General features: G+C 43.6%; 2 protein-coding genes across 5 annotated transcripts in view; both read left to right on the top strand.

The window, feature by feature from the left end:
- Positions 1-15,080, top strand: part of LOC108925549 (sarcolemmal membrane-associated protein-like) — a 28,200-nt gene extending 13,120 nt beyond the window's left edge. For 2 of the 3 annotated variants that reach the window (XM_018737576.2, XM_018737579.2), the window contains 16 exons: positions 1,616-1,711; positions 2,035-2,106; positions 2,205-2,345; positions 2,480-2,617; positions 2,761-2,929; positions 3,247-3,294; positions 4,445-4,507; positions 7,018-7,140; positions 7,420-7,479; positions 11,006-11,131; positions 11,285-11,359; positions 11,551-11,856; positions 12,157-12,274; positions 12,450-12,621; positions 12,746-12,880; positions 14,790-15,080. In XM_018737576.2, the coding sequence (XP_018593092.1) occupies positions 1,616-1,711; positions 2,035-2,106; positions 2,205-2,345; positions 2,480-2,617; positions 2,761-2,929; positions 3,247-3,294; positions 4,445-4,507; positions 7,018-7,140; positions 7,420-7,479; positions 11,006-11,131; positions 11,285-11,359; positions 11,551-11,856; positions 12,157-12,274; positions 12,450-12,621; positions 12,746-12,880; positions 14,790-14,882 (1,935 nt within the window). In that variant the 3' untranslated portion in view covers positions 14,883-15,080. Of the gene's footprint in view, positions 1-1,615; positions 1,712-2,034; positions 2,107-2,204; positions 2,346-2,479; positions 2,618-2,760; positions 2,930-3,246; positions 3,295-4,444; positions 4,508-7,017; positions 7,141-7,419; positions 7,480-11,005; positions 11,132-11,284; positions 11,360-11,550; positions 11,857-12,156; positions 12,275-12,449; positions 12,622-12,745; positions 12,881-14,360; positions 14,449-14,789 lie in introns of all 3 variants that reach the window. The other variant, XM_018737578.2, reaches the window with a different exon arrangement.
- A 4,016-nt stretch (positions 15,081-19,096) lies between these two features.
- Positions 19,097-22,482, top strand: LOC108925536 (BTB/POZ domain-containing protein KCTD6). Of its 2 annotated transcripts, XM_018737550.1 has the most exons (4): positions 19,097-19,511; positions 20,231-20,364; positions 21,038-21,148; positions 21,648-22,482. In XM_018737550.1, the coding sequence occupies exons 3-4, from the start codon at positions 21,116-21,118 to the stop codon at positions 22,332-22,334; spliced, it is 720 nt and encodes a 239-aa protein (XP_018593066.1). In that variant the 5' UTR covers positions 19,097-19,511; positions 20,231-20,364; positions 21,038-21,115; the 3' UTR covers positions 22,335-22,482. The 2 variants fall into 2 exon arrangements, with proteins under 2 accessions (XP_018593066.1, XP_018593068.1); XM_018737552.1 differs by lacking the exon at positions 20,231-20,364.
- Positions 22,483-25,976: the final 3,494 nt, after the last annotated feature.

Here is a 25,976-nt window from a genome sequence, read left to right as displayed (position 1 = left end):
TTCACTCGAAGAATCATGCTCATATGTGTGTTTTTTTCGATCTTGTGTCTTTGACCAAACCTGTGCACCCTACCAGTAATCTTTGCTTCTGTGCAAGTAGCCCAAACGTGTGTCGCTTTGGGAAATACAATGAATATCAGCATTAAGTATTTGCAAATGTAAAACGTATGTTAAAATGTGTACCCATCTTTAAATAAAGGTAATGGGTTTTTTTTTTTTTTTTTCCCTCCCCCCCCTCTGGGGCAAAATAAAAATTCAGTGATATTAAATGTAAAATAAATGTTTTATCAGTGTATATTCTGTCCTTTATATTCTAAAATATATACATTCTGCATCATACGACATCATGGACAAAAATTATTTTGTAAAATACTGGGGCGTGCTGGGGATTGACTGGGCATGTGGTGGTACGAGGTGAATTGACGGAGTATTTTATTAAAAACAAAAAACAGTAGCGCTTCAAACACATAACAGGAAATAGGAGCTTTTGGCAGCAACACAATCTGTCCTTACTCAGTGTAATGAGGGCTGTCCTTCATTTGTCCATAAAAAGACTATAAGACTACTGTAAGAGACATGGTTCAGGTGCAGCCTATGGTTCATGAAGTGGGTGTGGCTTATTTTAAGGTGTAATTTCTTATTTCAACAAATCTATAGTAAAATTTTTTACTTATATAGCCATTTCTCAACAGTTCAACTAAAATGGTATGATTGGACTGCAGTTCTTACCGAGTCATAAGGTTAGCTTACAAGTGGCGTTACCAGAAGCACTTTGGTTTCTAATGGTCATGTTAACCAGGCAATGACTGTAATTAGGCTTTGGGCTACTATTGTTTACTATGCAATGTTTAATGTGGTAAACCAAAGTAGTGAATAATGGAAAATCTTATTTGAGATAAGATATATAGAAAATATTAGAAATAATTTTTACTTTACTGTACTTTTTATATGGGGGGGCACGGTGGCGCAGTGGGCTGGACCAGGTCCTGCTCTCCAGTGGGTCTGGGGTTCGAGTCCCGCTTGGGATGCCTTGCGACAGCCTGGCGTCCTGTCCTGGGTGTGTCCCCCTCCCCCTCCAGCCTTACGCCCTGTGTTGCCAGGTTAGGCTCTGGCTCTCCACAACCCCGCATGGGACTAGCAGTTCAGAAACTGTGTGTGTGTGTGTGTGTGTGTGTGTGTGTGTGTGTGTGTGTGTACTTTTTATACCTTGGAAGTGGAGTCCGTTGTTTTGAAGTACACACACTGTCTGAAACCGCTGGTCCCAAGCGGTGTTGCAGTGAATCGGAGCCTAACCCGGCAACACAGGGTGCAGGGCTGGAGTGGGAGGGGACGCACCCAGGACGGGTCTCCAGTCCGTCAAAAGGCACCCCAAGCAGGACTCAAACCCCAGACTCGCTACCGTGCCCCCCTACTGTTTTGAAGTATAATGCCAAATTTTGGTTTTTCTGCGAGGTTTTTTTCAGTTAATTGATCAGATTTGATGGTCCTTTTTGTTTTGTTCTTGTAGTTAATAAAGTCTTCAGTGCATGTAGCAGGGTTGTGACGGCACTGAACCTCTTGCCATTACACAGCTTGTCCTCCCTTAGTTGTTTACTTTGTCTTTCTTTCTTTGCAGGAGGCCTTGCACCGGGAGCAGATGCTGGAGCAGAAGCTGGCCACACTACAGCGGCTCCTGACCAAAACTCAGGAAGCTTCCAAGGGCAGCTGGCAGGTACCGATGACCTGTGTGCCACTGTTGCTATGGTTATCAGGTTCATCAACCAAAGTGGAAGGATTCTTTCTTGTTTAGTCATCATGCCCTCTGTTACCCCTGTTGAGAATCTAGTTTTGTGTTACTACAGTGAAATGCTGGCATGCTGAAGAGATCCAGTAGTGTTTGTCAGTCATAAACAATTAATGATGTGTGCCTGTTGTACAGGATTCTTATTCTGATGACTTTTATTTACTGTAAGAAAAAAGAAGAAAACCAAGCATTTGGCCTGTATATGTTTATCGTATGTGATGACAGCGATGACACCTGTCATCATATTTCAGGCTTTGATTGATGAAGACCGGCTGCTGTCTCGGCTGGAAATGATGGGAAGCCAGCTGCAGGTGTATTCCAAGGTAAGGGCCTTTCTGTGACCTGTGTGCCTGGCTAAGGCCATTGTAGTGTTGCGGGGCAGTGCTTCCCAGTGGCAAAGGGACATTGGCTTGTGTTGCAGAGCCAGACAGAAGATAGCCTGCGGAGGGAGCTTGAGGCCCTGCAGGAGGATAAGCACAAGTATGAGACCACTGCCAAAGAGTCTCTGAGGCGGGTCCTTCAGGAGAAGATGGAGGTGGTCCGTAAGCTCTCGGAAGTGGAGGTTAGTTGTCCGGAGTGCTAGCGCGAACTTGGACCTCGGAAGTTCACAAGTCCTACTGTAACCTGTTTGCTGACCACTCTGGTTCAGGTAGATATTTTTATGATGAAAACGAGTCCACGTAAAAATTGTTCCAGAGGAGCCTCAGCAACACAGAAGATGAATGTACCCACCTGAGGGAGATGAGTGAAGCTGCACACAAGGACCTGAGAGAACTGGCCAGCAAGTACAATGGGGCACTGAAGGAGGGCAGAGAGCTCGCGGAGAAGCTGAAGGCAAGTGTGAGCCTCGCAACGGGCGCTGTTAAAGTGGCCGCAAGGTCTTCAGCATCCCTGCTTCAGATGAAGGCGCTTCTGTAACAGTTCTGTGTTCAGTTCTAATGCGTGCTCACTCACCTATCGCTGCTCTTTGTCTGCAGCTAGCAGAGAAACACCAGGAGGAATTGGCACAGAGCAGTCAGCGAGAGAAGGCGGCCCTTCAGCTCCACATCGCCGCCCTGGAGGAGAGGGAGCAGACACTGCAGGCTCGCATAGAGGCCCTGCAGGCTGACAATGACTTCACCAATGAGCGCCTCACTGCCTTGAATGGTAACCGCACGTATTTACAGCCTGTATGCTCAAGGGGAGGGGAGGAGTACAAGTTATGTGCTCTGAAAGTTGATCATGGGAGAAGTACCCCAGGAAGAGTAACCTATAAAAATGGGCATCATTATACATTGTATAAGTACAGGTACCGCCTACACTAATAAAGTGAAAAATAATATGTAGTTGCAGTGATCAGAGGCTAATTACTGGTGCTGGCAAGTAGTCATGCAGATTATTGGGTCCATTAATTTCTCTAAGGGAGGCAGGAAATGAGTGATTGTTTGCTCATCAGTCAATCTGGTTCTTTTCATTCTTCACAGTTCGTTTAGAGCAGCTCCAAGAAAAAAGCCTGAAGGGGAACAGTTTGGGTGAGTCTGAAGCACCTTGTTTCTTTAATTACAGCGTGTGTAATGTGCACTGTTTTATAACTCGCCTGTGCTTCAGTGCACTGTCCATACAGGTTCTCTCCTCATTAGCCTGTTCCTCTGGGGGTGGGGGTTTGACTGTGCTCTTCAGCAAAATCGGGTGTGGTGGACTTATGATTAAAACAACAGATATGTGCAAGTGGAGCATTGTGGGAAAAGCTGCACACCACTTGGGTTTTGGATATGAACAAATCACTCTGGTGCCCGTGTGCTAATCTCTGAAAAAGTCTTTATTGCATCAGTTTTAGCCAGCAAAGTGGCCTGGCAGAGCAGCGGCTGCAGTGGTCTATGGTCCGGCAAGGGTCCGTTTAGCGAGCGTTGGTACCGGCAGAGGGTGATGGATAGTTGTCTTCCTCTCCGCCAGTAGAGGGCAACTGAGTATTTCAGCAGGAAGCCAGAATCCAACAGTTCAGTTCACCTTCGCTTTCCTGTAGCATTTATATTTCTGTAAAGTGACCTTTCTGGTCTTGATTAGACATGGAAAATGGGTTTCACAGGAAACTGTAGAAATATTAAGAGAAATGTTGATACCCTTTTTGGTTATGCCCAGCATTAGAGGAATGGAAGCTGCACTCATCCCCAGCAGTGCGTGGTGGTTCATAAAAAAATTTGGTACAACACTTGAAAATATAGCTTCTGTCATGGATACTTTGGCTCGATATTGCAGGGTGAATTAATAACCATGCAAGAAACTCCTACAGAAAGCTCCTGTTTGAGGAGTGAGGCTGGGGTGCAGTTACTGTGTCAGCCAAGCGCTGTCACTGTTGTATTCCTTAATAAAGTACTGTCTGTCTCGCGATGTCTGCCGCTGTCACCATTTCTTTGCCCGAATTCACATGTGTCCACACAAGAACTGTTACCAAGAATCTGACAGTCAAGAACATCTGGTGTTAAAGCGTTTCTCTTAGAAACACTGCAGGATGATTATAATGCCTGTTTTCAATGCCATTGTTTTTGATTTTCTGATGCAGTACATATTTTTTTCTTAAAATAGAAAAAGTAAAGCTGCTGAACGAATATGTAATTGTTAATCTGTATAAAGGAACATTTTTAATCCTGCAGCTTCTTTGATTTTGTTGGTTTTTATCTTTAGAGAACCTGCTTTTAAAAAGCGGAGGAGACTGTACTTTCATCCAGCAGTTCATCGAGTACCAGCGTGAGTACAACCTGTCCCTTCCTCTGTTTCGTCCAGCCAGCCTCATTGCCTGCGAAGGGTTTGTTTTCTCTGAGGGCGCACAGTTTGATTTTAATGATGCTGCTTTGGAGCAAGCTGAATTCAGTATTAAAAAGTATTTCTAGTATCAGTCAGAAAAGCGACCTCATTTCTTGCCCATAGCAGCTACATTGCATGAGGTAAAGGAGTGTGCTTTTTTGTGCAACTACAGTGGCATTTTATAAATGATGGAGAAACCTCAGGAAAAGGCCAGCTTGTATTACAGAAGAATGCTGTTATGAATAGGCTGTGGTATATTTGTAGTGCAATGCTGGTCTGTGTTTATAGGCAAGGATAGATAGATGTGCTTTTGTTGGCACCCCTAGCTAGTGCAGATCAGGCTGTTGCCTAAGGGACAGGGCAGCATTCACATGTCAGTGTCATCTGACATCTGCAGAAGATTATGAATGCAGGACAGGAATTCCTTAAAGATACTCAGAGTATACACTTCAAGCCACAAAATGTTGTGCTGTAAAGGGGGCAGGTTTTAGTTCTGGAGCCTATTCAAAGTGAAAAGCTTGGATGCTACCGAAAAGGACAAGGTCAGGTTCTGTGGTGTGAAATTCATTGGGCGAGTTACCTCTCATAGACGCAATGATTTATGAGGGAAAACATCAGCTGGTAGTTTTGGATCTGGTTCTCTTGTAGTACATTTAATGGAGTAATAAACTGGAGTTGGATGAGGCACATATTGTCACTTGGTTAGCAGGATAGAGCATTAAAGGGTCATTGAACACAACCTCCAGCTTCTATGGTAAGAGGAACTATGTTTTTTCCTTACGATGGCCAGGTAGGGTGGGCAGTGTGTGGCATTCAAGTCCTCTGTCCCCTGGCAAACCTTTAGTTGTGTCTGGTGTCTGTCCTGTCTGTCCTAGGTCCCTGTATAAGTCAGCTGGCGAATGATAATACAGCACAAATTGAGCAAATTTAAAAAAGGAGAAAAAAGTGGAGAACAGTGACTAAATACAAACCGGGCAGTCCAGAGTTGCTGTCTGTAGGACTACATGGATGGAAACTTTGGTAATTTTTTTTCTGGTAACATTGGGTGTGTGCTTTGGGTACAGAATTATTTTTAGCTGGTTGCGCCTGTCCTCTAGGTTGGATTCCATCTTGATATCAGTGTTCCACAAATAAAACCACTCCCTGCTGCTTTCGCAGCTAATTGCATTGACCTTATTGAGGTCTCCTAGGGGGCCCGAGTTACGAAGCGCCTGTGCTGCGATATCAGCCTCCGCATATCACGTTCGTCATAGAAAATAGACTCAAGCTTCGAGGAATATATGTGAATGAAGCAGGCATGTTAACACAGCATGTTGAGTTCCAGTGACGGTCTGATTAGGTAGCTCACATCTAGCAGTCGTGTGAATGGTAAAACATCCACAACAGGTGGCTTCAGAATGTTGGATATCTATTAGAATAGAATATTCTAATTAGTAATTAGAATAGAATATTCTAATTAGAATATCTATTGTCAGAAATAGTTGGTGAGGCTGAGCACTATATGATTTCTTGTGTTAATTATTTTTTTGTTTCCTTTTCATGATGATACTGGATATCAACAATATTTCATTTGCATCATTGAAAAGAAATCAGTAGCTGTTTCTCTATATCAGTAAAGGTTTTACAAAATCTTAGATAACTTAGAAAGGCTTGCGTAAGGTACGTCTAACCATTCCAGAGATGAGTTGGAGTATCCAGACCTCAGTGTTAAAGAGCTACCATCCTAAGCATTGATAATAGCTAGTTCATTTTGTGTTATAAATCATTGCCTTTAAGAGGAATTAAATGGTAAAACATGACCTTACAGAGAAGACGGTTTAAGTGGGGTAGAATGGAAGTCTGTGGTGTTAGGGTACAATGTGACAGCGCATCCTTAAGGACTGTGGACTTCCAGGACAGTAGTGTCATTTCTGTTAAATCAGAAGTCAGAGCAAGTCTTTATTTTGACTCCATTCCTCTTTAATCAGTTGTATAATTTGAGTCGTCATACGGAGCGAAAATGGAAGCAACACATTTATGATGTTATTTTATGGGGTAGTGCTAAGGGAGTGCAGCCAACAATCTATTAAGACAGCATACGAAGAACAGTAGTACGCGCTCCTCAACCCTCAGGTTTCCCACCTCCATTACTGTCATATTAACAGAGAAGCTTTGACTCGGAGCTCCAACCGTCAAACAAATAGCATGACTTTGGAGGAAAAAGTCAAAAGTTTTGGTGTGCTGCTGAACCCTTCTTGGGATGTGCCGGTTCAGTATGTGACTACATTTAGTACTGAGGGGCTCTGAGTGGGGAGGGAGCAGTTCCAGCACGACAAAAAGGATCAATCTTTCTGACAGTTGTCATCTAAAGGGTTAAAAAAAAATGTTAGTTTAATTTATTTACCTTTTTCTTTAAACCGAGCGGTTTGTTGGAAATTCTGCTGAATGCTGTGGTGGTTACTTCACGTTCGCAGGTCCCTTCCCTCCTCAAAATGGTATCTTCCATCTCCCCTCGGAGAATCGGATAGATGTTAAAGAGTCAGCTACGTCAGACACGCTCAGTCTCAGCAAGGATAAAAGCAGTGAAGACACTACAGGTAAAATTTTTATTTTTTTTTTTCCTTTTTATCTTTGTGTCATCTTGTTCTCTGTACCTTTAAAAACAAATGAGAATGAATTAACTGCAAACTCTTCCAGATTGTTTTTGTCACTTTTAGCTGCTTGGTAATGAACTAATGTTTTGTAATGTGTGACATTTTCTGTCCATTTTATCAGTAACGTTAAGAGGAGATCTCTTGAGTGGTGAAGTGTAGAGTAAGTCGCGTTCTTTGGCTCTCCTTAAAAGACTTTTCTCATCGTGACTTTTTTTATTACAGACGAACAAATGGACAACCAAGAGCTGAATGAGTCTTTCAGTCAGGTCACACTTGTTAAAGGTAATAAGGTCCTCTTGTGTCCTTTTTTCCCCCACTTTGCTTAAAAACTAATGATATGTGTAAAATCTGATTTTTAAAATTAAATTTCCTATGAGACAAGTGTAAACAGGGAGCGCAGGACTTAAGCCCTGCACAATGATGGTAGGTCCTTCTTTGACTATATATGGCTACAACAGGCAAATTCTTGGTGGAACTGAAGTAGAATTTAAAAAAAAAAAAAAAAAAGAAAAAAACAGCCCAAAGGGGAAGTTTGTACAGGCGTGGCACATTGTAATTATTTAATTTGGCAGTCTGAGTCAAAGCTGCTTATGGCCTTTTCACGGTAGTTTGCTGTTGCCACAGTGATACTGGCATGGCTGGCAAGAGACTTTCTCCTCACATGTTCAGTGTGTTAGTCTAGCAGTCAGGAGGAGTGGGGTAGAGCTCTGCAGCATTGGCACATGGAGGGTGGGTTTCGTTATGGACTGTTTAAGAACTTGGACAGAAAACGTTTTTGTGGGGGAATGTATTTCTTTTAGAGTAATTCATTCTTCCTAGTTGTCATATAAGGATGTGTGTGCCCTTTTGTCATGCCTTAAAATAAACCTGCATTCTGAAATGTCATCACTAATTTTTACTGTGATCTTTTTTTGGCTCGCACAGCTTTCTCCAATGAATGTGGTGCTGATGGCTCGCAGCAACCCAGCTGAGCTAATCGGTAGAACGTCTGAACCCAATTGGGAAAAGACCATTTGAGGAATGCTGCCCTCTTAACAGATATTTCTAAACAGATATTTGATGTAGTGTTTATGAATCATGTGGACAGGCTGCAGTTAAATTCTGTTCCTTCTGTGTCATCTGTGAAATGAGGGAAACAAAGCAGATTAAATATTTCAGGAAGTTTGGTTAGAACAAAAAGGTCTGTTGGTGACACCATGAGATTAATGTAGCTTGAAGAAGAGCGGGGAGGTACAGGGTTTGAGGTGTACAGCTGATACATTGTGGTGTGTGTCAAAGCATTCTTCCTCTTCATGTTGATAAAGGTGAATGGTCTTGGAAAAGTCCTAACAGGAATCAAGATTTCAGGAAATGTAAAACGTTACAGTGTGCGGAACAGAAGTGGGAGATAGATGAGTGTTTCATTCCTTCCTAGGAAAGAACAGCTGCTTTGGGTGTGTTGTAGCTGCATGCATATCACACATTGTTGAGGTAGGCTCTGCCCCAGGAGGTCCTTTCAGTTTCATAGCCCACTTTGGCGTGGTTCGTTTCCACCTGGGCTGATGTTGCCTGTTCAAATTCGAAAATCTGGTCTCTGTTTAAAACCTTAGATAAATTTCAGTACAGTTTCAATCAATGAAATTTGTGCACACTTTGACAATTCACTGAAGCCCTGTTTCCATGAGCTTTGTTTACCAGGACTTCATGGTAACATCACAATGAAGTAATTTTGCTGTGACTGCCAGCACCAGCCACGGCATGCGCCACCGTGTTGTTGGTTGGCTTCAGCCCACCGGTGTCCTCTGCCAGACACCCAGAGGCCTTGGTGCTTATGTGTTGAGGTCATTTCTTTTTCCCAGTGGCTGATAAGGCCTGAGGGCAGTTGAGTGGCTCAGGGTCCTACCAGCTCCCATGAAACATACCCGGAGAGCTCGGCAAGAATGGCTTCACATGCTTTCCTGAAAGGAGGCTGGCTGTCACAATGAACACTCCTCTTCAGTGTTCCCGAAAGCTCCAGCACATGCTGTCCGTCCAGTTGACAGCCATGCTTTGCCATGCTAACTCTTTTGAAGTCAGTAAGATTGTATGAGGGTTTTAGAAATTTCCACATTGCGCTTAAATTTACATCATACCTTGAATCATGCAGATACACTATTTTTGGTTCATTTTAACCTGGTAGGGCTCATTGAGCACAATAAGTCTTTTGCTGGTAATGGTGAATTGATGCAGTAGGATTTATTTAAAGGGTGGTAGGTGGTATAGTGGTTATAGTTGCCACCTCTGGACTCGGAGGTCAAAGGAAATGCATCTGCTAAATGAGTAAATGGGCCACGTGCAGTTTTATTTGATACGCATGATTCTAGGTGTCCCAGTAGAGTTTTGCTAGGCCTGGAAGCTCAGAATCCTCTTTGTTCCTGTTTTGTGGGTTGGGTAGTTTGGACTTATCATGGCATCCTGCAAACCTCTGCCTGTGTCATTGTGGTGATGCTGCTGAGTCACCCTCGAAAAGCCTCCCTGTTTTTTAGCAGCCATGCTTTGCCCTATCACCTGTAGAAGTATCCGTGGTTTGGTTGTCTAAGCAGTAACTTATTTCAGCTGTCATATGTATTATATCTATATGTATATGTACACCCTGAATATGCATTTCAGGGTGTATCAACTGGAATCTGTGTTAATGACTGGAAACAGACCGTCTAAGAATTTACTAATGAACAAGAGCTTGCATGGAATGGAAAAAGAACTTTATGCAGGCCTTAGGTGGAACATTTTTTTTTCTGGGTTATTGCTATTTTGAGAAACTGTCTTATTCAGTGAATAGGCTTTGTCTTGTGGGAAATTACCTTTTTAATCCCATTTTCATTTAATCTAATTTGAGGAAATCTGGGGCAAGACAATGAGATTGATTTGCAGCAAGTTTTCCCCAAGTCCTCTCATTTGAAGAGTAATGTGAAATTGTTAGGGCTCAGCATGAAGAACATGTCCCTCAGTTTTGAAGAGCCATGTCTCTCACTCTTTAGAAAGTCAGTCAAGCAGGACTTTCCTCCCCTGATGAAAGTTCCAGTATTATTGTTCCATCTTAATATGCTGTTTGTAGCAAATGGACCTTTTTCATTTGGATCTATAGCATTGGCTTCGGTTGACTTCTAGCGTAGTAGTTTTGCTACCGTCTTTTGCTATTTTTGTTCCAAATAAATGAGTAGTAGAAATAAAACACTAACATCCATTTGTAGCCTGTAAACTTTTTGTCCACTGTGTTCAAATGTCTTGTCATCTTTGTCGTAAAGCACGAGGTACGAGATTGTATCAGTAGCTTTGTGGCTAGGAATATAAAATTATCTGCCATAATTTCATAAACTAACCCACACATTGAAAAGATGGGATGCAGGTGGTACATGTCTCCAATTGCCCATGGCTGTAGGATTTTATCAGCAATGAGTACAAAGACTACATAAAACCCATGGCATTTTAATTATGGATGTACCCTCACATCTTCCATTAACATTTTGCAGTCGGTTCAATGGAGTAATTCATTGCAGAAGTGCCCTTATAGATGGCATCTTTCTCACAGTAGTCTTTTCTAACTTTTTTTTTGCATTCTGGATATACTGTATTGACTAATCCAATAAAAGTTAACATGAAATTTACTCGTTAAAGGGAACAGATACATTGTGTCGATAGCTATAATTGCTTCTGCATGGCAAACCACTGCTCAATTTTATGACATCTAGTTTGATTCAGCAGAATAGGGGGGAAAGGATTTCTCACCTTCTGTTAGCTCCCTTGTGTAGGTTTTCGTAGGAGTAAGTATGGACTGTCCTTGTTCATTCAGATGAACTGCAGCACTCGGACCAGGAGCCTGTGGATGCAACGCAGGTGATCCAAAACCTGCAAGGGGAGCTGTGTGAAGCCCAGGAGCTTGCGAACACCAGCCAGCAGAAATGTATGGACCTGCAAGGTACAGTTTTTGTTCTGTTTTGCTTTTTTTTTTTTTTTTTTTTTTTTTGAGGGGGGGGTGGTGTTTACAAAATCTAAGTCTGAATAACCTCTGTATAGAGAGTGATTTCAAGTATGTGGAAGCTGGTACAAGATGGTTTGTGTTGTGTTACAGCTGCTTTGGAAGAAGAAAGAAGGATGAGTCGAAAGCAGATGGAAGACTCTGCGAGGCAAATACACACTCTCCAAGGTAAGTGTGTGGGGCTGCAACACTAATGTTTCTCTAATGAGGCCAATTAATGGTGCCGCAGTTGCTCATACGGTAGGATCTGTCCACTGTCTGAGCTTTACGCTGAGCTTGCGTGTTTCACGGAAATAACGGTAAAATGTATCCACCGGTGTGACGTTGGTGACTCTCTGCCCCTGGTTCTGTGTACGCAGCCCAGCTCCACAAACTTCAGGTTGACATGGAGGAGCTGCAGGAGCAGAAGGAGAATGCCATAGCTGATGTGAGAGAGGAGCTGTGCGCTGCACAGGAGGAGGCGCTTACGCTCCGCCGCGCGGTGCAGGCTGCTGCCGCTGAGCGGGACCACGAGATTGCTGCCATGCAGAAGGAGCTGGGCACGGTGACGGCTGAGCTGGAGAAGTGGCGAAAGGCTGCCACCTCTTATGAGCTCGAGATTGGCCATCTGCAGAGTAGCCTCCAGCAACAGAGTCGGCAGTGCCAGAGGGCTGTGGAGCTTGAAGGTACTGCTGATTGGGCCCATCACCTTGAGCTGTGTGTCCAATGTTTTGTTGCACATACTATATTCTAGGTTTTTTTTTAAGCACACACACACCACCTTCATCCCTATAAATCTCTCATGTTTTTGTCCAGTCATTACATGTCCTGAAGGAAAATATTTATTGTGGTGAAAACTGTGGTCGTGTAGTCTCTCCCAAGGGTACGGGATGAAGGTGTGTGTGTGTGTGTGTGTGTGTGTGTGTGTGTGTGTGTGGCTACCAGTGGAAACTTGTACTCTGTGTTGAACATACATCCCTCCACAGGTGAACTGGAGAAGCTGCAGGCAGAATGTCTGAGCCTGCAGCAGGAGTGTGCGGACCTGCGCTCCGAGAAGGAAAACCTTCTCAAGAGGCTGCAGGAGCTTGAGACGGAGCTAATAGGGTGAGTCCTCATACACAGATGTGCGGAGTCTTTGCAGAACAACCGAAACGTCTTTACGCACATTCTGAAAAACACTAACACCTTCTTTTGTTGGACTCTTATATAAATATAAAAAGTGTGTTCTGCTTCACTTCTGATGGTCTTTCCTTCTGATGTCATTTTGATGGAACTCCAGGTCTCAAGAGCAGAGCGCCTCCCTTAGCAGCAGCCTGCAGACCCTGGAGAAATCCAGGGGGGAGCTGGAGAACTCGCTGGGTTCCCTGGAGGAGCAGCATCGGCACAGCACAGCCAAGCTCCAGGCCCAGCTGGCTCAGGCCCAGAGCAGGACCAAGGACTTGCAGAAGGAGGTGCAGTATGGAGCTCCCTGTGTGTGTGTGTGTGTGTGTGTGTGTGTGTGTGTGTGTGTGTGTGTGTGTGTGTGTGTGTGTGTGTGTGTGTGTGTGTTTGTTGAACCACTCTTGTCCCTTGCAGTATGAAGAAACTCAGACTCTGCTCTCGAGCCTGAAGGAGCGCATTGAGCAAACGGAGCAGGAGAAGCAGTCCATTAGCGATGAGCTCCAGCAGTGCAGGTCTGACCTGAAGCAGCTGCAGGACAAGGGAGGCAATGTAAGTGACCATCAGAGACGACTTGCGGCTCTTCTCTTTCCCAACCTCGAGTGTCGCTGGAGACGTGCAAGAAATTAACTTGTAAAGTCCTTGGCTGCATTTAGCTTTGTCCCAGTGCCTGTTTCAAGACACTTTTTTACAGTAATTATCTACAGTTATTTAATTTTGTAAAACCATTGACTGCACTCACACTTATGCTTCTTCTGTGAACATTTATTCATTTTTATAGCCGCATAGTTCTTAGTATAATCTTATTTCCTATATTGATACAGTGCCCTTGTGTTCAGGCAGAAGAGGGCCCAGGTCACTTCACATGTAATCACATGTGGCAATACCATGGACTTCATCTGCTTTTATGTGCAATGGGAGTTGCATTTCTTTTAAGAATAATCTGATATTTTACAATCGTTTGTGGGGGGGGAATAAATAAATTAAAAAAAAAAAAAAAAAAATTTAACTAATGTTTAAGACATTTTACACACCAAAGGATCATAATTTCTAGATGCAGTGGCAAAGATCTTTAAAATGCATGGATTTAACACCAAAAGAGTGGTCCATATAATAAATGATCCATGTCAGCTGGACCTTAACACACCACAAATAGAAAATGTTAAGCATGAGCCGCAAATTTATACAAAAGGTGTATCAGTAAAACTCCACCTGTACTCAGTGTACCGATTCATAGAATTTCTCTGCCTGTCCAGAAAGTTTTGTCCTGTGGCTGTTAGTTCTCTGTAATTCGTATTTATCTGGTAAACGAGGGTATGAAGTTAACCTCCCAACTTCTTTGACTTCCACACCGCCTTGGAGTTTTGAACACTTATACAGGTGGTCCCCAACTTACGATGGTTCGACTTGCCATTTTTTCGACTTCACGATGGTGAGCTGGCGATAGACATTCAGTAGAAACCGTACTTCGAATTTTGTTTTTTTCCCGGGCAAGTGATATGCAGTACGATACTCTTTCGCAATGCTGGGCAGCGGCAGCGATCCGCATCTCCCAGTCTGTCACGCAGAGGTGTGTATTAGGTGTATTAAATGCATTTTCAACTTACGATGGGTTTCGGGGAACGTAACCCCATTGTAGATCGGGGACCACCTGTGTACAGAGTCCCCAGAAATACCCCCCCTCCCCACTGAGATGGTACCTGAACTGTTTGTGTTTCATTTCAAAACAGCATCAACCTCACAGACAGAACTTGAACCAAGAGCAGAATAAATATGTTGGGTTTCCTGAATTTCAGTACAGAAATTTATGTTCTGTGCCTCATTTCAGACAAGTTAACATCCTTTCACTGCTCGTGTCTTGTTCCTTATATGTGGCTTCTAGATGTTATAACTGTATCCGTTGCTTAAGTGTTTGATGTTCTGTTGTGGACAAACTGACCAGATCAACCCCTTATCACACCCCTAGTCTGATCCAGGTAATGTTGACAGAGCGTGTTAGATTGATTCTTGTGATGTCCCTTCCCTTCTGTAGCCACCCCTATTGCAGCCTGCTCAAGCCATAGTCACCGGCCTTATCCTGGCTTTGCTGTATTGGTGCTTCGGCCCATTGTGGTAGAAAGGTACACGCGCTCCTATGTGCTCCGTGTCTTTCACATCTCACCTCTACCTTTCATCCTCTTTAAGACCAGTGCATGGCGGAGAATGTTGTCCACTATGACGTTCCCTAATTTAAATCTCTACGCTATTGGTAGTTAACTATAATTCTCATCTGATACCTGTTCATCTTGCTTGGATCACTAATATTTAACCTGTGTTTTGGGATGTGGAGGTTGGTGTCCTATTGGCTTTTTTTTTTTTGTGGTATTTCCAACACATTTGAAGATGTTCAGTCTGCCTTCAGGGTAGTTCCCATGTTGATGTGACCATGCTGTCATGACCTTCTCTGCTCATGTCATTTCAGAGAAGCTGGGCTCCCTGGATGTCGGCAGTTGCAGTGATAGTCGCTGTGACCGTGGGAGTGCTTTACCCAGGCCTGGTCAAGAGCTCTGCTTGAGATGTCTTCTGTCACTATTCACGTACTACCAGATTGCTCCTGTCCATCCAGCCACAGCCCTTATTTCCGGACCCGAGCCACAACTCCATTGCTTCTTGTTCTGAATTGGGCACTGTTTGAGAGTAGAACTGCAAACTCATTGCTGTATTTATTATAGGAGAAAGAGAGTGAGAGTAAATAAAATTTTACATGACTAGATGTATTTCCGTACTTTATCATGTTTGCATAAACTACATGTTCTTTGATAGGTTTCAGACTTGTTTGGAAAGGTTTTTTTTTTTTTTTTCCCCTCCCTTTTTTCATTTCTTCCTCCCCCCCAGAAACATGGCTGACCACATCAGAATGGACCAGATATATTGCGTTTAGATAAAAATCCAAATACACTGCTCACCAGGGTTGGTGTGTCTGCCAGTAGTTACTTGACACACAAGGTTAACCTTTTTTTTTTTTTTTTGACCTTGCCTTCAAAAACTAATAATGACAAAGGCATTAGGCTTTTATTCTTTTCTCTTTTTCATCAAATATGCCAAATTCATTCAACTGGCAGAACAGTATCCCTTGGTAACATTTTGCTTTATAATATGTTATAAACAAATACAACAAATGAATTGATGTGACATTGTTACATAATCTCTTTGGACAGAATGAAAGTAAAGATGCCTTATGGTCTTAGTTTGGGTTTTGTCTGTAGTTTTAGAATACAGGGGCTGTCTCTAACTTGAACCTTTATTTGACCGTAGATGTAAGAGCATTTGTTCCCTGGTCATCAGTTAATATAGTTGCAGGATTATTAGCATTGATTTTTTTTTTTTTTTTTCCCCCCCCCTTCCATTCTTGTAAGGTTTCCAAGATTGCCTGCAGTATATTTTCTGAAGTGATGGTCAGGTGCATTGTTCAGGAAACAAGTTTACTGCAACACACTAAGAGACAGAACAGATCGAGTGAATAAGGGATGGCAGTGGGAACTGATTTGCAAATTCTCTGCTTAATTGGGTTGGCTCAACTTTGGAGCTGAGAAGCAAAAGAAATCAAAGAATCCCAGTTGCCGCGGGTTTGTTCCATATTAGAAACCAAAGTATCCGTTAAAGTGATTTCTGGAATGTGGATTTAGTGAATGTGAAGACGGATGAATAATTCATTTTGAAATGAAAGGACAGAGTTTGTTATTTTGTTGCCGAAACAATAAGGTGAACATGTGTGTTGGACACCCCAGTGGGTGGGCCAGTGGTCAGTCAGTCAGTCTGTACTGAGAACCGTGGGCCAGGGCAGTTCATGTGTTCTGTTTGGACTTCTTGGTGGGAACAGATTGTGAGGACCGGAAATTACATCCCAAAAGAAATGTCTGAGAGTCCTTCAGATTTGGAGGGGGAAAAAAAATATATACACACATATATAAACCACCTTTGAAGTAAGATGTAATTGTTTTGGCTTTTCCCGTTTGTAAGATCAAATTCAGAACCAAACAGGCCGTTTACTGAAACCATGATAATGACACCATACAACATCATTTTTGTATATAATTATGCTTTCAACTATTGTTTTGAGATGCTTTAATTCAGATTTTTTTAATTAAAATATATTTTGTTAAGATGCAGCAATTGCCTTAGGAATTTCTGAAGTATACATTTTAAAATATTTAAATTGAACATTGGATGTGCAAGATTTAAATAAATAACTCCAGTCTCCTCAGCGTGTGATTCATTGCACATCAGTTAGTGAAACGTCGGACTCTCCTTTTTTACCTATAACTGCTACTAGATGTTCAGATGTGCCTTCATGTTTTCATCAATTATTTCGACGCCTGTTGTCTTGTGTTGTAACAAAACAGTTCAGATACTTCAAATGTGGATCAAGTGTTACGTTTCACACACGCTGTGTGCTGTTACTCATAGAACATGTTTTATTTTCAGTGTAAACTTTTGGAATGTATTAAGAAAAAACTATGGTTTTGATTGGATGATGACCTTTAGCGCCACATCAAGGAGAATTCAAGACTATTGGTCCACATTGTATGTACAGTATTTATAAATTAAAATGAAGTTGGCTGTTTTACGAAAGCGTCCACAGGTAACAATGGTACGTAAAGGATGGGAGAGATGATGGAAATTCTGCAGGCTTTGTGAAAACCTTCCGCTGGTTTTGTCCCAGCGAAAGTGGGAAAGTTCAACACTGTGTGGGTAGGATGACTGCTATACTTTCATCAGTTCAACTTCACATCATGTGTGGGCTCATCAATCCCTGCTCAGTGTGTGTAGAGTATGCGTGTCCTCCCCTGTGTCTGTGTGCGCTTCCTCTGGGTGCTCTGGTTTCCTCCCCCAGTCCAAAGACAAGCAGTTCAGGTAGATTGGTGACTAAAGTACCCTTACGGTGTGAATAGGTGAGTGACTATGACTGTGTGTGGTACTCTGCAATGGACTGGTGTCTTGCGCCCAATGCTTCTGGGATAGGCTCCGGATCACCGCGACCTTGCTGAGGATGAGTGATGGATGGATGGATGGATGGATTATTGTTACATATGTTTAGTTTAAATAATCCCATTTAAACACAGTTCAAGTATAGAAGAAACAATTTCTCAGATTTTGTGTCTGGAGTAAAAATTCCACATGGAGAGACAGTAACAAATACAGTATAGTGTCCTATTTCCAAATTGTCCATCGGATGCAGGTTTCTTTTCTTTAACGGAGTCAATGGCAGTGCTGTACTTCTTTCAGATGAGATGCCATCTGTCATAGGCAGTGTTGCCATGACAACATGAGGAAAGCTACTGCAGCTTTTATTGTACACTGGCCCTGTTGCACTGTTCTCAGAGGAAGAGTTGTGACTCCGGGAGCTAATTCCAGAGGAGACGGATGGTTTTTTTTTTTTTTTTTTTTTTTTTTTTTTATTCCCCCATATCCAAATACATATTTTTGAACACCAGGCCTTCTTTTTGTAGCAAATTATGGTTAATATTTTACAAGTTTTACAAATAAGATGAATTTTAAAAAATACAAGGATAATAGAATGATCTGTGCCATCACTGTAGAAACCAACAAATTCAAGTACTAGTATGGCGATAAATATAAAAATGGATAAGACACTTGTCTCACTGAAGAACTTTTAAAATATATATTTTTGAACAATATTTACATTTTATATATGAAGTTCCTGCCTTATTTCCTTTGCAGATGAGATTTGTAGGGATTCCTGCTGTGAGAAGGAAAAATTACATGGATAAAAATCCAGTGTAAATATGGTAGATGCTGCACTGCTCAGGTACTGTTTCACATAGTTTGTCTTCAATTTAATCTTAAACTATACTGATGTGTGTTGTTGATCAACTTTCACATCAGTCACTAAGAAACAGGTTAGTTCAAGGACCATTTCACCCCTTTTGCTGGTGCCAGGAGCAGTGAAATGAACCATCTGCAGTGTTTTAAAGGGGGGGAAAAAAAGGAAAATCCATAATGATCCATACATAAATATGCCCACACACACACACACCCTTCCTTGCAAGTGCCACCTATACACAACATATGAAACCGTAGAAACGTCTCAAAATAGTGCCTTGAAAAGAGTAAATATCAGGGATTTAAGTCATTTTATTTTATAATATGCATATTAGAATACAGTGGGAGGCAAATATTTGCGTCAAACACGAGCACAGTGAGTTACACTGATTTTACATGTTTAAATATTGGCTGAAAACAGTGCTGAAATCATACAGCGGTCTTCATATGTTCATTCAAAGCTTTCTAAATAAATCCATCAGGAGCGAATATGAGAAATATGGGAACGATGAACGCGGCACGATGACGCAGCGGGTCTCGCGCGCGCCTCCACGGTCGGACAGAGGTTCGATTCCCCTTCAGTCGGCGCAACTGGCTAATATCACAAATATTATAATACTGCCTAAATGTATAATTATGACTACAGCAACAAGATTGTAGAGGTTATGTGGAGCCTGAATTTGGAGAAGCGCCCAAGTAAGTACCATAGTTTAAGTTAGTTAATCTGATGGCGGCTAAAAGTCCAGTTGCAAATTACTGAGAAGTCACTGTATCATGCAGTGTTCATACGACGATAACATATTTATATTAGAACTTTTCTCCAACTCTTCTAAATACTACTAGTTATATTTTTTCCGCCACGTTATTACGCTCCCGCGCTGACGGAATCACTCCGTGTTAGCGCTTTGTTGTCCATCTCCCGTACTGAAGGACGTGCCCCTCCCCCCCCAGGCCTACTGCAAATATGCTCTAAATACACCGAGCACCGGGCCTGAGCAGCATCACTCTTTCGTTGTTTTCCCGTGTTGATAAACGTGCCGCCGAGGCCTTTGCGACCAATACGGCAGCGAACAGCGCCGTTCTGTGTGAGCTGCCTGTTGTCCTCCTCTAACACGGACAAACGTGGCCGCGAGGCCTGCGGCGACGTGTTTTGCAAAGCGCCCAAACGCGCTGAGGCGGTGAATGGAGCCACTCCGTGTAAGCTTCCTGTTGTCCTTCCCCCGTAGCGCCGCAGGCGAACAGGCGGAGTTCAGTGCTGCTCTTCGCGCGACACACGGATCTGTTGGTACACAAATGTCGACGTAGTGGCCGGACCGTTCGCGGGATGTCCGAGGCGAGCAGCTAACGCAGCCCTCAGTCGGTACGTAAGCGATCGGAACCCCCCCCCCCCCTTTTTTTTTTTAAAAAAAGAAACAAAAAAAAATAATGAAATAAAAAGCTGATCATTTCACCGTTCAGCTTTAACCCGGTCGTGACAGCTGACCGAACGCGCGCGCGATGGCTGCGCGCATCTTGATCAATAAAGACGGAGCGAACCGAAGCGGGTCGGTTCCGTCCTCCGCTCCGGCCGGTTTGGTGCGGAAGCCACGGTTCCGCTTTGCCTGGTTTTGTTCCTTATTATGAGTGGAGCCCGAACCGAACTGGACCGGGGTGATGCGCGGCAGCGATGAGCGCCTCGTTCTGCCTGGAGGTCACGGCGCTTCGCTCTCGAACCGAAATGATGAGCGGAGGGGGGAGGGGGCGCAGCGCAGAGCAGCGCAGAGCAGCGCAGAGCAGCGCAACGAAAAGCCCAGGCGCGTGCAGTTAAATGGACACGCAGAAAAGCCCAGGCGCGTGCAGTTAAATGGACACGCAGGGGCCCCTGCGTGTCCATTTAACTGCACGCGCCTGGGCTTTTCGTGCCCTTTAGAAGCGCTTTTGAAACATTAATCGTTGTGCTCGTGCTGATCGCTCAAGTTTTTCTCGTTATAACAGTAGTTGTATTTAAAAAAAAAAAAAAAAAAAAAAAATCCAGTGTGTGTTTGTTTGATGTCTGCGCGCATAGCCATCTGTTTGTTCTATCATCCACTGCTTCTTCAGGCAAGGGCTGCCTTGCAGATTTGTCGGTGCAGTGGGCCAGCAGGGGGCGTAGTGGCTAAAGAGGTCCTTTCCAAGCTCAGGGGTCCCGGTTCAAGTCCCGCTCCAGTACCCCGAGGGGGTGCTCGCCTTGAATTGTAAGAGTAACACGATATCGTGCTGTAGAAATTATTATAAGCAGGTTGTTGATCAGACTTTTTAGCCACTTTGTGCAAAGGTATCATTGCATTACATTTATTTATCAGACAATTTTCTCCAAGCGCCTTCCAGTGAACTCTATGTAGTGTTATCAGCCCACACACCTTATTCACCACGGTGACTTACACCGCTAGATACACTACATCACTCATCCATACATCAGTGGAACACACTCTCTCTCTCTCTCTCTCACTCACTCACACACTATAGCTGATCCTGAACAGCATGTCTTCGGAGTGTGGGAGGAAACCAGAGCACCCGGAAGAAACAGACACGGAGAACATGCAAACTCCACACAGACTGAGTGGGGATCGAACCCACGTCCTCTCGCACCACCCAGGCCCTGTGAGGCAACAGCTCTACTTGCTGTGCCGCCTGTATCGGCCACATACAGAATAATACTACATGGAAATAGTATTGAAGCTCCCAGAAACAATGAGCAATGAGTTTGTTTTTGTACGTTTTTTGTTCTTTAGACATTTAGGCTTGCAACCAGGCATATGGAATGTGAACTTGGAGAGGGAGCAGTCCAGATTTTTCTTTACCTTGTTTTTAAACTCTGCGCATGGTACCACCTGTATAATGAATTTGTCGTGGTTTTACTCTTAACAGGCGTGAGTGGGACACGTGAAGGAGAGGCACACGGAAGGACCGCACAGAAGCGCTGGGTGCGAAGGGGAGCCTGCAGTGATGCACATGGATAATGGACACTGGGGATACATGGTCAGTTCCATATTGATGCATTTTTTTTTTTTTTACGTAAAGTCGGGGAAAACTCGGTTTACAATACATATGAACATGGAACAGACGCAACACGGCGGCAGAGCGGATGGTGCTGGTGCATCATAGCCCCTCTGTCATGTGTTTGGCTTGAGGTTTGACTCCAGCTCAGCGTGTGTAACGTTTGTGTGTTTTCCTTCCGCGGTCAAAAAGACGTGCGTCGCAGGTGAACGGCTCACTCCGGATTGACCGTAATGCGTGTATTGTATGCGTGAGTGAACGAGTGTGCGATTTCCCTCCTGTGGACTGGCGTCCTGTCCAGGGTGTACCCCGCCTTGCGCCCTAGATTTGCGGTATGGGCTCTGGAGTGTCGTTTGGAAATGTGGTTATCAATAATATATGAATGGCTGATGGAAACCACCCCCCCCCCCCCCCCCCCCACACACACACACTCTGATGAGCTGAGTCCCTTCCTCTTTTCTCATCCTCTCTCCATTTACAGATGGCTGAACCGGTTACTCTGAATGTGGGAGGTCACCTGTACACCACCTCAAGGTCCACTTTGCAACGCTATCCTGACTCCATGCTGGGGGCCATGTTTCGCGGCGACTTCCCCTCGGCTCGGGATGCCCAGGGCAATTACTTCATCGACCGCGACGGACCTCTCTTCCGCTATATCCTGAACTTCCTGCGCACCTCGGAGCTAACCCTTCCCCTGGACTTTAAAGAGACGGACCTCCTGCGCAAGGAAGCAGATTTTTACCAGATCGAGCCCCTGATTCAGTGTCTCAATGACCCGAAGCCCCTTCACCCGCTGGACACCTTCGAGCAGGTGGTGGAGCTGTCCAGCACTCGCAAGCTCTCCAAGTATTCAAACCCTGTGGCTGTTATCATCACCCAGCTCACCGTCACCACCAAGGTGCACTCGCTGCTGGAAGGTATCGCCAACAGCTTCACGAAGTGGAACAAGCACATGATGGACACCAGAGACTGCCAGGTGTCTTTCACTTTCGGACCTTGCGATTACCACCAGGAGGTGTCCCTCAGGGTGCACCTCATTGACTATATCACCAAGCAGGGCTTCGCCATACGGAACACTAGGGTCCATCACATGAGCGAACGTGCCAATGAGAACACAGTGGAGCACCACTGGACGTTCTGCAGACTCGCACGCAAGGCTGAGGACTGACGCGCTCCATTACTCCTCCTAAATCGTACCGTCGTCGCGTCAGCGCTGCCACGCGTGAACTTACCGCAGAGGCAGCAGAGCCTCTCCAGCATATTTCCTGGAAACAATTCAATTTGAACAGATCGTCATAATACGGCAGTTTAATGGGGGGAAAAAAAAAAAGAAATATTAAACACTAAATCTGCAAAGGTAACATTTAACCAAATACTAAGAGATTTGAACAAACAGGCAGTTGCAACGCAATAGACTTTGTTTTTAAAAGCTTTTATGTCTTATTTCATTCTGTATAAATAAAACTTTTTTTTTAAACTTGATTTTTTTTTTTTTTGCGTTATGTAAATTCCTGCTTGAGGTCTATGAGTTTAGCTTAATTTTTTAATTCCCCTTCATCTTATTTCACGTAGATCTTTTTTTTCTTTTCTTCTTTTCCAAGAAACCTTGGTTAGTCAGAGAAAAATATTTTTTTGTGTGTGTTCCCTGTAGGAGAACGATATTTAGCATTGAGACAGTTCAAGGGAGCCTTCATACTTTTCTAAAAAGTACTTAATACTTCCCAAATGAAGAGTGGTACCTTGCATTACGGTGTAAAGTAATGCCAAGTTAAGATTATATCCCAAAGTGCACATCCCTGTTTTAATAGTCATCGATCACGTTTTTCGTACTCTGTTGGACCGTAAAGCTCGACGTGCTGATTTCCAAGAGGCATCTGAGAGCTGGTGTGTATTTGTTGTATTTCTTGTGAGAGTAACAACGGAATAAACTTTTCGATTCCGTGTGCTGCATGCTGCGTTACGAGACTATTGCATGTGTTTGTCACGTTCTACCGTTTTTCCAAAACTGCAGCTGCACAGCGGGATTAGCTCTGTAATTGTGTGTCATGGATCACGCATCAGATCCTGGCTGCAATTTACTGGCAAAGGCTTGCAGAACATTCCGGCAAAAACATCCGTGCTGAGCGGCGGTAAAGATGCAAACATTTGGCACAGTATTTAATTTGCATCATAAGCTAGAATTACAGTTGTATGTGTATCATGAAATTTGTTATTTATTATTGGTTTACGATGCTGAAAAAAGGATTATAGTTTATGAAACTACTAGTTCGCAAACCTCGGAATCATTAATTGTGGTATTCGGACAAATGGATCTGTACAAATGGTCAAATTGACCAAATTGGCTATGTTTAAATGTGTTCATTGGCTACATTTTGTTTGGTACTGTAAATGATTTAATGTTTCCTGTAAGATCGACATTAAACATGCAAGTATGTGATATTACTCGCTGTGTGTGTTTTCACTTGTTTTTGGGGGGAAAAAAATGAAAACATGGAAATTCAGAAGTGTGTTAAAGCTATAGTGTATCAGGTATCATTTATTATGGCAGAAGAGCTTAATTTGTCATATAAATATTATGTAATTAAAAACATGCTACGGGGGTATGGTGGCGCAGTGGGTTCGGCCAGGTCCTGCTCCCGGTCGGTCTGGGGTCCGAGTCCCGCTTGGGGTACCTTGCAGTGGACTGGTGTCCTATCCTGGGTGTGTCCACCCCCCAACCTCATGCCCTGTGCTGCTGGGTTAGGCTCCGGCTCGCCGTGACCCCACTTGGGGCAAGCGGCTTCAGTCAGTATGTGTGTGTGTGTGTGTATATGTATAAATGTGCTTCTAAAACCTAAGAAAATTGCATGTGATTCTGAAACTACTTGTAGATTGTGTGTAAGAATGGGTTGTGCCACTTACTTTTCTGGAGCAGATTACACAAAAAGAGCAGGTATGCTGACTGTGGTTTGAACTGCTTCAAAAATGACCAGATATTCAAATATTCTTAACAACACCGAAAAGTATGCGCACATGAAAAGGTGGTGGTGCTCAGCAAAAAGTGTCAATGCTGCTACTGGTAAGTATGAGCACATACACCGGGGCAGCTACCTTCTTCATTTTGGAAATATAACAATTATTTCCTCTAATTTGGTCAAATGCGTTGCTGGGAGAGAATCAGTGTGAAGCTGAGGATTCAGCTGAACCTCTGATGGCCGTTCAGGTTGGTCATGTGATGATGTGATGAAGAAAAAAAAAGCTGTAGAGGTTGTGAACTTAAGAAAATGTCACGATTGGGGTATTGAAAGCCTGTTTGTATTTCAGTTTGTTTGTAAGTCCAAAACCCACCTTTACCTCTTAGTCCCAACTGATGAAACCTCAATAATACAGACATTCATAGATTTCTTTACTGGTTTGGTGCTGTAAAAGACTCCAGCATACAGTACCTGCAATAAATTAATAAGAATAAACTTGTAAAACTTGAATATTTTTATTAACTTCAGTCTTCATAAATATGAAATGATTAGAAATAATACAAAAAAAAAACATTGTCTCTACAAACTCATATCCAGCGAAAGCCACAGACAGACACTGTCTGAACCATTTGTCCCATGCGGGGAGCCAGAGCCGAATCCAGCAGCACAGGGCGTGGGGCTGGAGGGGGGACACACCCAGGACAGGACGCTAGTCCATCACAAGGCACCCCAAGCAGGACTTGAACCCCAGACCCACCCCGACCCGGTCCAACCCACTGCGCCACCGCGCCCCCCACCAGTGAAATCCGATGCTATTGATTTCCCGTATAAATTCGTGTAGCATTTGCAGTCTAGTTACTGATCATCAGACACAATGTGTAAACACTAAAACTGACAAGAACTGCATTTACTCATTTAGAATCAGAATCAGAATCAGAACGAGCTTTATTGCCAAGTATGTTCGCACATACAAGGAATTTGTCTTGGTGACAGGAACTACCACAGCACAGACAGAATGACGGTGACAAGACACAGATGAGAAGATAGAGTATGTGAGCAAGGGATAAAAAATATTTAAAAAATATAAAGTACCCAATATACAAAAATAGTACAAAAATAGTCGCTAGATACAAATGCAAGGGAGTGTAAGAGAAATGTGATAAATAGTTATAAATATAAATAGCATTATGTATTGCACGGTTTACTCTCTAGGTGAGAGATTTAGGTGTTCATGAGGTAGATGGCCTGAGGAAAGAAACTTTTCTTATGCCTGGCTGTCCTGGTGCACAGTGCTCTGTAGCGCCGGCCAGATGGCAAGGGTTCGAAGAGGAAGTGGCCTGGATGTGAGGGGTCTAGAATGATTTTGCTCGCCCTTTTACTGACTCTGGACGAGTGCAGTTCTTGGAGAGCTGGGGGGGATGTGCCGATGATTCTTCCAGCAGTCCAAACTATCCGCTGCAGTCTTCTGATGTCTGACTTCGTAGCTGAGCCGAACCAGACAGTTATAGAAGTGCAGAGGACAGACTCGATGACTGCAGAGTAGAATTGCATCAGTAGCTCCTGTGGCAGGTTGAACTTCCTCAGCTGGCGAAGGAAGTACAACCTCTGCTGGGCCTTCTTCACAATGGAGTCCATGTGGAACTCCCACTTCAGGTCCTGTGAGATGGTGGTGCCCAGGAACCTGAATGACTCCACTGTTGCCACAGTGCTGTTCATGATGGCGAGTGGGGATAATGCTGAGGTGTATCTCCTGAAGTCTACGATCATCTCCACTGTTTTGAGCGTGTTCAGCTCCAGGTTGTTATGACTGCACCAGACAGCCAGCTCTTGGACCTCCTGTCTATAGGCAGACTCGT

This window comes from Scleropages formosus, chromosome 1 (genome assembly GCF_900964775.1).
Source record: "Scleropages formosus chromosome 1, fSclFor1.1, whole genome shotgun sequence".
Taxonomy (NCBI): domain Eukaryota; kingdom Metazoa; phylum Chordata; class Actinopteri; order Osteoglossiformes; family Osteoglossidae; genus Scleropages; species Scleropages formosus.
The sequence above is the reverse complement of the archived record's forward strand: the minus strand, read 5'-3'. Positions and strand labels throughout refer to the sequence as shown.